Raw genomic sequence first — 16,542 nt, forward strand, 5'->3', positions numbered from 1 at the left:
CACAACGGCCAGGGCCAGCCGTGGGCCCCATGGGGAGAGCGGGAGGGCGGCAGCGTCCTGCGGGGCACAGTGAAGGGCAGTCTCGCGCAGAGCTGCAGACCTGCCCCGGGCTCTGAGACCTTGGCCACCCACCCCAAGGGCAGACAGCGGCGGGAGAGGGGCGTAGGCCCCCAGTCCCGTGCCACAGACGTCCCAGGAGGCAGCCAACCCCAGCAGCCAAACACAGCAAAGGGAGTATTTTTTCAGTGCTTTGGAGGAACATTAAAGTGTTTCAAAAAATTAATGAGCCAACCGTTACAAGAACAAGCAGCAAAAGAAATGTTACCAGCACAGGAGCGTGTGAGAATACCACAGCAAGCCCTACCTCTCTGATGGGAAGACCGCGGAGATCACAGGGCCGTCCCCACCCTGCTGGCTGGGGAGTAGGCGTCTCCGCATCTCTCTGGCCCGGGAACCCTTACTACCCGTCTCTGCTCGCTGCCCCGACAGCAATCCCAGTGGGCAGAGCAGTCTTCCTCCCTCGACCACGGCCTGGCCTCCGAGGACGCAGAGAGGGGCAGTCCTGGCTGACAGCACTGTGCTCCGTATTTGGGAGGAAGCTCATTCTAGCAGTGTGAACCCTTCCAGGCCTCGGCCATGGAATCATCGTCTTGTGTCTTCTATTTCTTTCCACAGCTGCTTTTAGATTTCAGTGCACGCCTGATTCACCCCGTCGTTAAGCTGGTACTGCTTCTTTTTGCACTCGTAAATAGGGTGGGTTCTCTCATTTCTTTCTTGCATTCCAGAAATGCAACAGGCCTCCGTGTTTTGCAGCCTGCAACTTGACCATACCGACTGTGTGTAAAGCAGTCTCCAGGTGGTGAGTGTGACTTTGCAAAGTGCTTTGAACTTTCTTGAACAGAATGAAGGCTCCACAACTCACCCTTCCTGTTTCGGATGCAGTGCTGTTCACCATACCTTAACCTGGGCACACCCCCTCTGCCCCTTACCCCACCCACCCCGGGAGATTCTCAGGGTCCGTTAGGTTGACCTTTCCTGCAGCGTGGCTGCCCAGACATCCCCATCACTGTCCGGGCTCCCCAGCCCCCTCGGTTCCAGATTCTGACGGCCCCCTCCCCCAGGGGCTGTTCCATCTCTGGGACCCTGCTGGCGAAGGGCCATCTGCTCCTCCCCCTTCACCTCCGCTCCCCTCATGGCACACAGCACCCGTCAGCTCTGTCCGACGGATGGCCAATGGTGACATAGCCTGCAGGGAGGGCCCACGCGTGTGGGGGCCACAGCCCCATCAAGCACAGCTGTCACGCTGAGAGCAGTGCCGGGCAACACACGCTGCACGTGTGCACACGAATGTCCGTGCTCGTGGGGCAGTGCCCGGCCAAGCCCAGTCTCCCCGCAGAGGAAGGGGCCCACTGCCCACCACATCCCACCAGTGCTCAATTTCCAGTCCTTTCCACCCCGTCCTTTTGATTTGCATTTCCTTGATAACCAGAGGAATGAACCTTTCTCCATCCGCCCATCTACGTCTTCTTTGAGGACGGGTCTGTCCAACTCCTGCCCCATCCGTGACTGTTCATAGCTTTCAGGGGGCTTCAGCCATCGTGGGTACCAGCCCCTTGTCCAATGTACGAGGGGCAAATACCTTCTCCCCATCAGTATGGTCTTACTTGGGCTTCCTTGCTTCTGGAGTGTGGAAGTTTCCAGTTTGACATCAGCCCCAACTTTTCTTTGCCAAGGAAACGTTATCCTTGGTTCTCCTGGAGGCTCTCGGAGGCAGAGATCTTGGCGAATCCTGCCTGAGAGCACTTTAGAGACGGGTTTGATATCCAGGTATTGAGCCATTTTGAGTTTACCGTCTTTACATCCACGTCTAAGAAACCATCTGACCACTCCCCACTGCCTGCCTCTGCTCCGCACGACGCACGCCGGTGCCACGAGCTCACGTGGCCTGAGCGCCATGTCTGTGCACAGCCACGGCCCAGCCCATCAGCGCTGTGGTGAACACGCGTGTGACATAGGCCCTAGTTTTAATCTTTGGAGACTTCTGCAGAGACAGAGACTGACCCCACAACGGCCCCTCCAACGGCTGGGGATCCTATCAATGTCCCCAGCGCTGGGTGCTGGCACTATGCTCTGGTAGGTGGCAGCTCGGGTCATCTGATTGCCTTGGAGCAATGAGAGCACTGCTCCATGTGCCTACTGGCCATCCGCATGTTCTCTGTGACGTCTATGCTCATTTCTCCCTTTCTGATGGGGCGACCTGGCTTTGGATATTCTTTTGTGAACGTTTTGTGTGTCCTAGTCATTAGCCCTCTGTCTGACGTGTGGATGTCCCCTGCCCTCAGCAGGGGGTCGTTCTAGCTATCTCACAGTTCTGAATTTTTTTTTCTTTGCTTTTTTTGGGTCACACCTGGCGATGCACAGGGGTTCCTCCTGGCTCTGCACTCTGGAGTTACTCTTGGCGGTGCTCAGGGGACGATATGGGATGCTGGGAATCGAACCCGGGTCGGCCGCGTGCAAGGCAAATGCCCTACCCGCTGTGCTGTCTCTCCAGCCCCTGAATGTTTTTAGTTTCGTGCAGTCTCGTTTATTTTTGGCTTTTGTTTTCTTAACCAAGGGTGTCCGGTCACTGCAGAAGCCTCTGAAGTCAGTGCCCTGGGAAGCTGCCCGTTTGCCTCGGCACGTTTTATGGACTGGGTTTAACACCAAGCCTTTCATCCATTGTGAATTTTTTTTTTTTTTGTGAGTGGTGTGAGATCACCGGGTTCATCTCTCACACACGGACATGCCACTGTCCTAGCACCATTTGCAGAGACTTCGCTTGCTCGAGTTCGTGTACCCAGCACCTGTCACAGACAAACCATCCGTAAACCTGACAGTTTGGCTCTGGGCTCTCGATTCCATTCCAGGGGTCAGAAAGTACGTCATTCTAGTGCTACAGTTCTCACTACTACAGCTTTCCTGTTACTCTGACGAGAGTAGGGACACACACGAAGTGGAGCTGGGGTTGTACCTGACGGGGCCCAGCCCCGACTGACTGAGCCTCACAGTCCAAAGCCAGAGAAAGGCCTCCCTCCTTTCTCTTCCCTGCTGGGGCTCTTTGGGGGTTTTATCACTCCAGATAACTTCAGCAGAATTTGTTCCATGTCCCTAAAAGCTATCATGGTGCTTGGGGGTGGGGGCCTTCATTGGATCTACATCATACTCGTGACAGGAGGGTCATTTTAACTGTTACTTTTTCCTATCCATGCATAAGGAATAAGTTTCCATTGCCTTGGGTCACCATTTCTTTGAACAATTATTCAGAGTTTTCTTGGTATGTCTTTCACATTCTTGATATTCCTGGGTATTGGTTCTGGGGGTGCAACTGCATGGGGATTGATTTTAAAACTCTCATTCTCATCATCTGTATACAGGAATGTGATGAGTGTCAGTGCACTGATTTTACAGCCTGCCACTGGACTGTGTGGAGAGTGTTTCTCTAAGTTTTTGCACCTTTCTGGCACCCTACCCTGACATAAGCCTGTGTTGCTGTGAATTCCCGTCGAAAGTTTCTGCTGTGTTCCATGTTACGAGTTTCTAGCTTCCTTCTGGCTTATTTTCAGGAATTTTTTTTTTTTTTGAGAAAAACCAGCGTGCCCAGTCTGTGTGCTCCTGCCCCGGGGCATGTCCTTGGCCCAAAACTCATTTCCGATTCCCCACTGACCAGCAGTGGTACCGAGCTCTCCCAGCCTCCATCCCCGACCCCCGAAACAGTCAGATTTATTCGTGACTGATTCCTTCTTGACAAGCGTTCCCGAGGGCTCCGTGACTCCTGGCTCCCCCTGCTCTGGTTCTCTGGAGCCGACCGGGCAGCCCCCTCCTACCCTGCTCCTATGATCCCGTGCAGGTGCCTGGCGTGACACCGCATCCCCCCTCCTTGGACACAAAGCCACTGGGTGGTCACGCTGGGGTGTGGGACACTGTCCCCCAGCATTCTCCTTACGCCGAGACCAGCTCTGCAATGCTGCAAACGGGTTCTTGCTTTCGTTACTCTCTTGTTATTCTGCCTTCTGAAGCTGAAAGGTTAAATGAGACCCACATTCTAAGAGTTTCTAAGCCCCCGTGTCTTGCCGCAGCTACTTTTGGAATTCTTTTATCTTTACCTTCATTCTGGCTGGAGCAACAGCACAGCGGGCAGGGCATTTGCCTTGCACACGGCCGACCCAGTCGACCCGAGTTCGATTCCTCCGCCCCTCTCGTAGAGCCCGGCAAGCTACCGAGAGTATCTCGCCCCCACGCCAACGCCTGGCAAGCTCCCCGTGACGTATTCAATATGCCAAACACAGTAACCACAAGTCTCAAAATGGAGACATTACTGGGCCTGCTCGAGCAAATCGATGAACAATGGAGGGCAGTGCTACCTTCATTCTAATCTCTACACACATGAACTTGGTTTTATCTGTGGCCTTCTGTATGACCACAATGGCCTGTGTATGCCCACGGGGGCGAGAGCTGTGTGTTCACCTGCAGAGAACAGACTGTCGGGCGGCTGTCACGGGTTGCTTGGGCCGCCTGGTCCTGTGGTTCTGCTTGTCTGAAAGTCCTGAGAAAGGAGTGCTGAGACCCCCACCCACAGCCATGGGCTACCAGTTCTCTGCAAACGTCCTTGGCCTGTGCACTTAGAGCGATCCACACCTCCCATGATCTCATGTTTGTAGACTTCATACAAGGCCTGCCACGGAGCAGCTAACTGTATCTTCACGCCGCTGCTCTCACGATGCAGGTGCTGCCGGCGGCAACTTCTCTGCTGTCGGGAAGGATCTTTGCCTGTCCCTGCGGAATGCTCTTTACTTGGAGAAAAGAATTCTAGTCAAGCGAGAGCCATTCCTGCTCTCAGTTGTTAATTTAAAGGAGTGTCCCAAAGTTTACGTAGATCTGATGAGGCATTTACTGTAGTTCTTACCTTTCTGCTTTTTAAGATATTTTCCTTACTGTTTTTGCAAACTATAATGATCCTGAATCTTTTCTGTTCAGATTCGGGTGGAGGGACATTCACGCAGTTCCTGGGCGGTCCGGGGGTCCCTGCCAGTGACTCTCAGCCAATGAGCAAATCGATGAACAACGGAGGAGGAGGGTTGATGTGGGCAGGCCGGGCGCTGGGCAGTGCAGGAGACAACTGATGATGCTGAGTGACCACAAGCCCAAGCAAGCCCCCTGGCCCGGCAGCATCTCTCTAGCCCTGGCCTGGTTTTGGGTTTTGTATTTTTAACTGAGATAAGCTCTGAAAAACACTGTCCTTTCTTTGAAGCTGCAACTACTTCTCTGTCAGCTGCTTGATATTCCCACAGGTCACTAATGTTTTACTCTTTTCTTTCCCGGAAACTGCTGTGCCTTGCTTTGGGTAACTACGATTCCCTTAAAGGCAACCACCCTCCTTACTCTTCCCTGTGGACCCATCCCGTGTCTGTGTGCATTTTCAGACACCATTTCCACTTCTAGGGCCTGATATTGTGTTGAAGTCCCAGCTCATCATGTCCAGGTTTCTCTTCCTTCCTGACTAGGCCAGGCCCAGCGGGAACAGCTGCTGTGGGGACAGCAGGGCCTGAAGCCAGCGGGGCCCGACACGGGGACACGCGTGGGACAGGGCCCCCGGGGCATGCACGGCAGCCGTCCTCGGCCTCCGCACCCCACGCCCATGCTGCTTCTCACACTGCAGCCGGCCCGTGTCCAGAACCCGCCATACCAAGACCTTCGTGCACAACAGCCAGAGTCCATCTTGTGAACATTTTTATTGAAAGAGCAAATAAAAACGGCGCACCAAAAACTGTGCTGCCTCTCGCTGCACGTCGACACACGGCTGTCCACGGTCGGCCGCTCCTCCTGCTCCTCTTCGTGGGCGCCTGGGCGCTGAGGAGACAAGAGGGAAAGGGCGCAGGTGCCAGAGGCCCACCCAGGGCTGCCCCCACACCGCCGCCTCGCCCACAGGGCCAACTGGCAAACGGGGATCCTGCACCGGCCACTGCCTTCTCGGCTCAGGCCCGGGCGCCGGCAGCAACGCCTGGGCCGCGTCCTTCCCTCGGTGTCAGGCCGGCTCTGACACGCCCGCAGGGCACGCTGGGCCTTGGCCACGCGGGTCAAGAGCCTGAGTTCTCTCATGCATCACGCCTTGTTTTCAGAAACTTTCACTTGAAGAATGAAAAAGAGCTTGGGAAATTTGGGGCCAGGGAGGTGGTACAGCAGGTAGGGCGCTTGCCTGAGTCTCCGAGCCGTTATCAGGAGTGACCCCGAGCACAGAGGCAGGAATAAGCCCTGAGCACCTGATGCTACCCGCCCCCCCCCCCAGGAGAACTGAATAGATTTACTCAGAATAAAAACAGAGGTACCCAAAAATAAGATAGCAAAACGAAAGCACAAAGAAACGAGCAGCTTGGCACAGGAAAAATGTACTTTCGGGGGCATTTCAAATATTTGATATTTCAAAAACACACAGAAGCACCTTAAGCAAATTAAACTCCAGAAACTTGCTTTGGACCATGGGGCTAAGACCAAAGGAAACGACCGTTGCTTACCAGACGTGAGGGTTGCCCACCTAAAAACATGGTCGGTTCTGTTTCTTTTTAGGGCCACCCCCAGCAGTGCTCCGGGACCGTAAGTGATAGTGGGGGGTCAAATTGGCATCCCGAGCTCCTCACTCCAGCCCTGGAACATTCTATTCAGGGGAGCACAGAGGGCCGCTGGCAGGACTTTCTAGGGGGCCACACCCAGCAGTGCTCAGGGCTGACTCCTGGCTGTGCACTCAGGGATCACTTCTGGCAGGGCTCGGGGGACCCTATGGGGTGCCAGGATCAAACCCGGGTCGGCCGCATGAAAAATGCTCCCGAAAGTACATTTTTCCTGTGCCAAGCTGCTCGTTTCTTTGTGCTTTCGTTTTGCTATCTTATTTTTGGGTGCCTCTCACTGTTCTGTCACTCCAGCCCCTATCAGGACTTTCGAGATGTAGACAAGAAGTGAGCCTTTACTCAAGGGGACATTTGCCTTGTGCTTTGACATAACGTCAGTTTAGGACACGGCACTTCCGTGGCTCTCTCCCGAGCAGTCGGTAATGTAGCCCGGCAAGCTGCCTCCAACCACCCCTCGGAAGAATGGGGGGTCGAGGGGGGGTGCTTGCATGGTGGAGTGTCTCGGATGTCAGCACCCATCCTCAGGTGACAGGGAAACAGAGCAGGTCCCCCGTGCCCGCTGAGGAAGGAGCGTCTCTTACCGCCCCCCAGTCAGAGGTAAACGGTTGCGGCTTCCCACCCTCTTCTCCAAAGAAACAGCCTGTCAGGCCCAGGCTGCGGCTACAGGGGCCAGAGGGCGGCCGGGGCGACCCTGGGGAGAGAAGCCTGTAACCAAGCGTGAGGCCCCACAGTGGGCAGGCTCAGGGCTGGGCCACCAGGAAAGCAGTTCTGAGGGACAGGGTGGTCTGCTGCCACCCAGAACCCCGAAGTGAAGTTTGAGTTGGCTCCAGCAGGCCCAAGTGCACTGTTCTGAGAGGTGCTCAGGACCAAGTCCTGTGGGACGGCCAGACCCGACGGCCCCGAGTTGAGGGGTTAGGAGCTGCGAGTCCCCACCGCCGAGGCAGTCACGAGGGGCCCCGGATGGAGCTGGTGCTCCGGGGATCCCCGCCACGTCCCCGGAGGGCGACAAAGGCAATGACGTGAAGCCACAGGTGCGAACACAGGGTTTGTCACGTGGGCAGAGAAAAGGTCAGCTCTACCAATGGCTCGAGGAAAGGGTCACAGCGGGATAAATCCTGTAACCACAGAACATTCGGTTCACTTTTCCTTCCGGTCCACAAAAGAAGCCTTTTGTCCTCGTACCCTGAGGTCTGAGGTATGGCGGGCCAGCCTTCCGCAGCAGCCGAGACCCCAAGACTGCCACCTGGCTGAGGGGCAGGCCCGTTCCTCAGGGGCAGGGAGGGGCCCAAGGCCCCTGCAGGCACGAGCAAACAGCCAAGCTTGGGGGGGGGGGCACTGAAGCCCCGTGGAGAGACGGTCCAGCACACGGCTGACCTGGGCTGACCCCAGGCACCCCAGATGGTCTTGAGACTGCCAGCGACCCGCGTGCAGGGCCAGGAGTAAGCCCTGAGCATTGCTGGGGTGCCCCAGAACCAAGATACAAAGGAATTAAGAAGCACCTGTGACGGGAAGGAGGGACTTTCCTGACGGGAACTCAGCAACCCCCAGACTCGCCCACAGCACAGCACCGACAGGATTTTTAAGTGGCAGGGAAATCGCAACTGGATCGTTCAAAAGTCCAGCTGATGGGGCTGGAGCAACAGCACAGCGGGGAGAGCGTTTGCCTTGCACACAGCCGACCCGGGTTCGATTCCCAGCATCCCATATGGTCCCCTGAGCGCCACCAGGGGTGATTCCTGAGTGCAGAGCCAGGAGGAACCCCTGTGCATCGCGGGGTGTGACCCAAAAAGTGAAAAAAAGAAAATGTCCAACTGGAACAATACTGATTTTCGCTGAGACCGAACAGTGAGGTGGCCCTTTCCCTGCCAGATAACAACCTGCAAGACGACAGAAGGACAGCCACGACGCTCTCCACAGCACACAGCAAATGAACGAGATGCCCACGAAGGCGAGCGTGGCTGAGGACATCGGAGCCGGGTATCTGCACTGAGGAGAGTGGCTGGGCTATTAGCATTCGATTTTTGCTCCAAGGAAGTTCCACTTGTATTGACTATGATTAGAATGGCAAAACTTATAAAATATATGTAAAACTTTACTTACTCAGAATGTGAAAAGACTGTCTATGTACACAATCGGAGGTTCAAACTGTTAAAGAAAAATGACAAGAGTCTAAAAATCAAGACATTTGTCCAACCTCATCAGACTGAACACTGAAGTCTGCAAGCCGCTCTGCGACCTGGTCTCAGTGTCACGTGGTGGAGCCAACCACCAGCCAGGCTAGGGTGGAGCACCCAACAGGCCAGACTAATGACAGGCGAGAGTCCGGGGCCACGGAAAGCTAGTGATCCACTCTGTGAACGAAGGGGTGAAGCGCCTTCACGAATCAGAAAAACGCCTTCAGAAAAAGCAACATGTCAGCCACTTAAAAAACAAAACAAAACACACAATTAGCCAAAATATAAAAGTTTGATCTCACAATAAAATCATTGGGGAAGCTATCAAGAAACTACCCTGAACCACTTCTCCCACCCACCAGAGGAGAGGGGAGGGTGTGACAAGATTGTGTTTCTCACGGCTGGGATTACACATAACCTGATGGTGTCTCTCACAACTGGGATTATATATAACCTGACTGACAGTCTCTCTCATGGCTGAGATTACACATAACCTGACTGACCGTGTCTCTCACGGCTGGGATTACACATAGCCTGACTGACTGTGTCTCTCACGGCTGGGATTACACATAGCCTGACTGACCGTGTCTCTCACGGCTGGGATTACACATAGCCTGACTGACCGTGTCTCTCACGGCTGGGATTACACATAGCCTGACTGACCGTGTCTCTCACGGCTGAGATTACACATAACCTGACCGACCGTGTCTCTCACGGCTGGGATTACACATAGCCTGACTGACCGTGTCTCTCACGGCTGGGATTACACATAACCTGACTGACCGTGTCTCTCACGGCTGAGATTACACATAATCTGACCGACCGTGTCTCTCACGGCTGGGATTACACATAACCTGACTGACCGTGTCTCTCACAGCTGAGATTACACATAACCTGACCGATCATGTCTCTCACGGCTGAGATTACACATAACCTGACTGACCGTGTCTCTCACGGCTGGGATTACACATGACCTGACTGACCGTGTCTCTCACGGCTGGGATTACACATAGCCTGACTGACCGTGTCTCTCACGGCTGGGATTACACATAACCTGACTGACCGTGTCTCTCACGGCTGAGATTACACATAACCTGACCGACCGTGTCTCTCACGGCTGGGATTACACATAACCTGACTGACCGTGTCTCTCACAGCTGAGATTACACATAACCTGACCGATCGTGTCTCTCACGGCTGAGATTACACATAACCTGACTGACCGTGTCTCTCACGGCTGGGATTACACATGACCTGACTGACCATGTCTCTCACGGTAGGGATTTCACATAACCTGACTGACCGTGTCTCTCACGTCTGGGATTACACATGACCTGACTGACCGTGTCTCTCACGGCTGGGATTGTACACTAGCACCCTTTTTCTCAAAGGCAACTCAGGACCACTGACTTTAATTTCTATATTTTATTTTTTTTATTCAAATCTTTACACAAAACTCACACAGAGAGAAAATTAAAGAAGATATAAGACCCTTGTTTGCCCAGATTTAGCAGTGTTGACATTTTGAAGTCTTTATCTTCTGGGGAAGAACAAGAGTTAAAAACCTCACATTTCCAAAAACTTCTGTGAAAGCAGCCCTTGCCCTGAACCGCGCATTACTGCTCACAGGGCTTCCACAGGAGACCCAGGCGAACTGCCGGAGCCTGCCGCCAGCAATGGGATTCTACTCACGCCCATTCTCACGCCGAGCTGCGCCACCTTCCCCTAATCAGGGCGCCCTTCTGCCCACTTCCTTCCTGTAATCCCCGTCCTCCGGGCTGGCATCCCAGCCCCAAGACCAAGGGGCTCCTTTAAGCAATTTGGGGGCAGAGGGTTGACCACACCCAGCGATGCTCAGGGGTCACTCCTGGCTCTGCACTCAGGAATCGCTCATGACGGTGCTTGGGGGATCATGTGGGATGCCAGGGATTGAATCCCGGTAGGCCATATGCAAGACAAATGCCCTCCCCACTGTGCTATCACTCCAGCCCTCCCCTTCACAAACCATTTTCACTTGAGGCCCCTTGGAATATCCTGGGGGCCACAAGGGGACCATGTGGCCCCAGGCTGAGAAACTGCTCTAGTCTGTCAAGAAACACTTGTCTCAACTCAACTACTTTCCACTGTTTTAAGACGGGCCTTCTGAAACTCGAATGCTGTCTTCTCCCACACAGGGACTTTGCTCTCCCGTGAAACCGTGCCCACTGACATCTGAAAAGAGCATCTAAGCCGAATGTCCATCACGCCGGGCTCCAGGCCCAGTCAGACTGAAAAGCAGGCGGCAGCGCCTTGGCGTGGCCCCAGCAGGACAGCGCGGGGCTGTGAACGGCGGGCGGGCGTGGTATGAGGGGGCAGCCTTTGGACCGTCTCGGGGCAAAGAGGCCGGGCTGCGCCTCCCAGCAGCCTCCGCAGCCCCTTCCGAGGCAGCACAAGGCAGTTCCAGAGAGGCACCGCAGGGGCGGGGAGCGACCCGAATGCTGTGGCGGATCTAGAGACATTTCCCATGTGGGCTTTGACTCTTCTGCTGTAACAAAGGGATCTCAGAGACACAGCCCTGGCACAAAGGAGGGCGAACACTTTCACAATCAGGTGGTAGGTAGACACATGGGTGGCTGATGCCTGGGAACGGGAAGCTGCCCGGAGTTCCTTGCTCTGGAGACCAAGTCCGAGTGGCAGGGAGGACGGAGGGCGCCGCTCCTGGCCGCGAGGGGACGCTTGGCAGAGCCCGGGCCGGGCATGGCTGGGCTGCAAACCGGGGTCCTTCTTGGGGCATCCCAGCTACGGGGATCGACACCTAATGTCCGAGCCAGGGAGAGAGGGTCTGCGAGGAGGAGACGGGGACAGCAGGGACCACGAAGGCTGACAAGCAAGCGACTCACAGGCAGTGGTCCGAGAAAAGACACATGGAAGAAACACACAAAGGACAGCCCATCCGGACAAGGACATGGGGGGGGGGGGGCAGAGCACTGGGTCCCATGTGTTTCAGTGCCCCGAGACAGACGGGCAGTCTCCACGCCAACTCACTCAACACAGACGAAGAAACACAGGCTCTGGTCTGGAGAGGAGACATGAACACCGTGAGGATGTATACGGTTCAGAGGCACCCACGGGCATGGGTCCCCGGTGAGGGCTACTGGCAGCCCTAGAGGAATGCTCGGAGGGGGGGGAGCAGGCTGGGGTCTGGTGGCCCCGGGGGGCAGGGGGCACGCCTGACAGAAGTCGGATGATCAAAGCCTCGTGGACGGGGACAGAATGAACGCACCAAGGCCCCCAGACCCCTTTATTTTTATGGAACTACTGGCAGGTTTTCTACACATGGGTCAGACAACCTCCACGTTGTCGCTGGAAATAAAATTATTTCCTTCCCCAAATGCCTGAAAAACACACCAAATGGGGGCAGATGTGTGGGAGGGGAAAATGGAGCCCTCTGGGTTGGCGGCCGGGCGCACTCCGACCCTCCCTCCCCACTTCTGGATCAAACCCAGTCGGCACGCAGGAACGTCCCCAGGACCAACGGGAACCCTTGCAGGAAGGCTGCAGCCTCAGCCCTCCTTGATCTCAGGGGGCAGGGGTGGGGAGTGCAGGGTACTCGCCTGGCACAAGCACACGGAAGGCGACATAAAGATGGGAACTCAAGAAAGGAATGCAGGTTCCCGAAGAACCAGCTAGGTCCCGCACGAAAACTAAATCAGTAAATCCCCGACTCCAACCAAGTGCTATTATAATTACAACCTAACCCTAATGATAAAGTCCAACATCAAAAGCAAAAAAATAAATGTGTTTAAAAAAATTTAGTACTCTTTCAACCTGTGCTTAAAATCTCCTGATTTTATCTGCTGGGGAGCAGGCTCTGTGTCAGGCCTGGAATATTCTCAAGCCCCGCCAGGGGTTCCTGAGCAGTTGGGTGGGACCCTGCCACATACAATTATCATGAAAATAATCTTCAGGGTCCTCAAAACTATATTGATGTGGAACTTCATAAAAATTAATTGTATGCCAAGTCTTTGACCTCAGAAAAGCAGCAAACCCACTTCTTCGTCACAAGTACACAAGTAAGCCTAAGGGAACCACTGGAGACCTGGGCCCCTCACTGCGGACCCAAAGAACAGCCTCAACGGCCACACCCCAGCCCCACACAACATGTCCACGCTCAGAGTGTGCCCAGCCGAGAGGGACGAGGTGTGAACCTGGGGAAACCTGCAGCCAGGCGTGGGCAGTCAGGACTCCGAGAGGCTCCGCCCCAGCCAGGTCTCATCATGCCAGCCTCGGGACGACAGCAAAGCAGATGCCTGAGCCGCACACAACAGCTTCAGAGCAACTGAGCACCCAAAAGACACGAGCGGTGGCAATGCCCATCAACAATTTACTTGAAAAAGTAAGACTCAAAATTGCCTTGAAACACCTAAAATTCCAGTCTACGTTAGCAAAGTACTAACTTCAAGGCCTTTTACCATAGTATAATATGTAAAAAACCAACCCAAACCAAGAAGCTCAGATCATGCTGCTGGAGTGTGACTCTGTGTTGTCCCACATGTGAGGCCCTGAACTCCATCCCCAGCATCACAAAAAAGAAACAAACAAGTAGACTTAGAAGACCAGGATGTGCCTTTTACACAAAATACTACTTAGCGACCTGAAACACACTAAAATCTTAAATGTTTTCCCTTTGTCAAGAGAGCAATACTAATGTCAGAGTACAAGCAAAAGGTTGTTCGGAAGAGGCGAGGGAGAGCTCCGAGGGCAGCCGAGAGAGGAAGCCCGTCTTCACACGGCACTGACACCGCCGGTGCAGGCACGGCCACACGCGTCCAGCTGCCTGATCCGTCAGAACAATGATTTATATCTGCTTTGCCGTTGTCCCGGTGGCCGGCGTGGTGAGACCTGGCTGGGGCGGAGCCTCTCGGAGTCCTGACCTGGCTGTGTGTGTTTCCCCAGGCTCACCCCTCGTCCCTCTCTGAGCGTGGACATGTTGTGTGGGGCTGGGGTGTGCTGTTGAGGCTGTTCTTTCGGTCCGCGGTGAGGGGCCCCATCCATCAAGAATCTCAGAGAGCTCAGTATGAACGAGCGCAGCTCCCACTTCTAAATTAAATGTTGGGGGATTCTAGAAGCCTCTCAACTGATAGCTAGCACTTCTCTTCTTCTCCAAAGCTGCCAATCGGAAGCCTGCCTGGAAAGAGTGGGCACTGCCACTCCTCCAGGAAGAAAGATCAGTTCATCCCCACTCTCTCAGTGCCACTGGAATTCCGTAGCTCTCCATGGTAAGGGGCCCAGCTCCTGGTCGTCCACATTAGTCAGGCGAATAAACAGCACAGACACTTGAGACCTTCGTTGTTCAAATGCTGATTTTCCCTTAAAATATGCAGCTGGACGTTTTGCTCTCGCCCACACTGAAGTGAGCCCAGAGATAAGACGCCTACCCGCTGGGGTGTGCCCCAACCCACACCCACTACTGCCAAACGGATAGGGGAGGGCGCCCTGTGCTTAGTTTCAGACCGGCAGGACTTCTCTTGGCTTCAGAACTCGGCCAGTTCTCCTGAGGACCCAGTCTCCTCCTGGCCGAAAGGCAGGCGCCTGCCAGCACCCAGGGAGACATGGTGGCCTTGTGGAACTTCCGCCTGCCACACCCGAAGCCTAGACTGACCTTTGTGAGCAATCAAGCTGGAGCTCTCGGCCAGCCAACACTCAAACCCCAAACCTCAGGCTCAGGGGGAAGTGGCCTCACTTCCGTGACCAACACGCCCAGTCTGTCACTGAGCACGGGTGCCCCCGGCTCTCAGGGCTCTGGGCCACACCCACGCCCAGAGCGGTCTCTGGCCCACCAGCACGACTGTGACAGGTTCTGAAGACCCCAATTAAAGGAACGTCAACAGTCTGACCCACTGAAACATCATTAAAAAAGAAAAGCCCAGGGACTGAAGAGATAGCACAGCGGGTAGGGCTGTGGCTACCCGGGTTCAATTCCCAGCACCCCATATGGTCCCCTGAGCACCGCCAGGAGTAACTCCTGAGTGCAGAGCCAGGAGGAACCCCTGGGCATCACCAGGTGTGACCCAAAAAGCAAAAAAAGAAAAGCCTGTTTCGGCCAGTCAGTCCCCCCTCAGTCTGAGGTGGCCAAGTCCAGAAACGAGAACTTTTCAAAGAAACAACGCTCACCTACGGTAACTGAAGGCCCAGAAAGGCGGCGACAATCTAGCAGCTTTGCTCTGTGGGACCAGGACAGGCCCTGGGCCCACACAGGGGAGGTGCCACCCACTCCTGCACCGGGGGAAACCCACCCTAGGGACTTCCCGGGGAGCGGGAATTGAAGACTCCACGGCCTCTTCCCTGCTTCCCCAAGCTGAGCATTCCAGCCACTCGGGAGACCTCTCTCCCCACTCCCAGCTGAATTCTGTCAGACCCGAGTCCTGAGAATCGAGGCAAACGAACCCTCTAGAAACCCAAAGCGGTGAGGGCAATTCTGGAAGTCTCGGGAGTTCAGGAACCTGCCAAGGGAACTTGAGATCAACTGATTCTTTTTTTCCTCTTTTTTGTTTTTGGACCACACCCGCCAGTGCTGGGGCTGACTCCTGGCGGGCTCGGAGAACCAAACGGGATGCCGGGCACCAAATCCAGGTCGGCCGTGTGCAGGGCAAGCTCCCCTCCTGCTGTCCCATTGCCATGGCTCTGAGGGATCTTTTAACGCCAAGACTTACTCTTTCGTCAACATACTGACACTCAAACTAATTGTGCAAAGAGAAATGGCGGCAAAGCGGGAGGCACTTCCGTGTGGACCAAGCCAAGTGGAAAGTGGGCGTTCGCTGCCACCCGCCCGAGAGAGGGAGGTCTGTCCGCGGAGCGCCGTCACCAGCCCCGGAGCCTCTCTGTGGTCTCACCGCCTGAGCACCCGAGCTGGTGGCACGGAGCGCCGGTTGGTTCTCCAGCAGGGATGTCTCAGGCTACCATCCACGCGTGGGGAGACATCTGAGAGAGAGGCCAGCACACGGTGGGCTCTCCAGCAGGCGGCCTCCCCTCAAATGACGGGAGATGGTCACTTAAGGGGAACGGACAGTGCTTGTCACCATCTTTTAAATGAAAATCAGCGTTTTAGAAGAACTACCCCTGTGGTGAGCCTCTGAAATCCTGACACGTCACAGACGTTCCGAGGAAAAGGAGGCGGCCCAGCGCCCAGGGCGACGGCCCAGCCCCGACACAGACGGTGACCCGAGAGCCGCTGTCTTGACTGATGTTCCGGGGCCCTGAGCACTGCCAGGCGTGGTCCCCAGCGAGACCCTTTGGCATCACACGGCAAGGCACTTGGAGGGGCCGCCCTGCCACGGCCCGGCACACGTCTCGGAGTCCGGCAAGCGCAGGACCATCCCACACAGCCAGACGGTCCAAGTCCCCGGCTGCCCACAGTGCTGAGCCGGGTTCCTCTCAGGGGTCCGGCCCGGGGCTGATAGGCTCACCACAGAGGCCAGTCTACTTTGAGGCAATTTCTATTTGGGGGGGAAAGTATCCTTTCAGAAAACACGGTTACTCATGTTGACATGTAACATTCCTTTTTTTTTTTTAAAACAAATTAACAGATGCTAAAGGTTTTGGCTTTCCTTTCACATGCAATAAAATCACAGAAACGACCCACACAGGATGGCTCTGGGGAGCTTCAACAGGAGCGGGGCCTGGCCTGCAACAGGCCAGCCCAGGTTCAACCCCCAGCACCCCAGACGGTC

The 16,542-nt window shown here is 55.1% G+C and overlaps 1 protein-coding gene across 1 annotated transcript in view; it reads right to left on the bottom strand.

Moving 5' to 3' along the window:
- Positions 1–8,715: 8,715 nt before the first annotated feature.
- The window catches only part of PPM1B (protein phosphatase, Mg2+/Mn2+ dependent 1B), a 60,150-nt gene continuing 52,323 nt past the window's right edge, over positions 8,716–16,542 (bottom strand). Inside the window, exon 6 of the mRNA XM_056130537.1 lies at positions 8,716–8,804. Within this exon, the coding sequence (XP_055986512.1) occupies positions 8,760–8,804 (45 nt within the window). The 3' untranslated portion in view covers positions 8,716–8,759. The remainder of the gene's footprint in view (positions 8,805–16,542) is intronic.

Source organism: Sorex fumeus, unplaced genomic scaffold (assembly GCF_029834395.1).
Source record: "Sorex fumeus unplaced genomic scaffold, SorFum_2.1 ptg000079l, whole genome shotgun sequence".
In the NCBI taxonomy this organism is placed as follows: Eukaryota; Metazoa; Chordata; class Mammalia; order Eulipotyphla; family Soricidae; genus Sorex; species Sorex fumeus.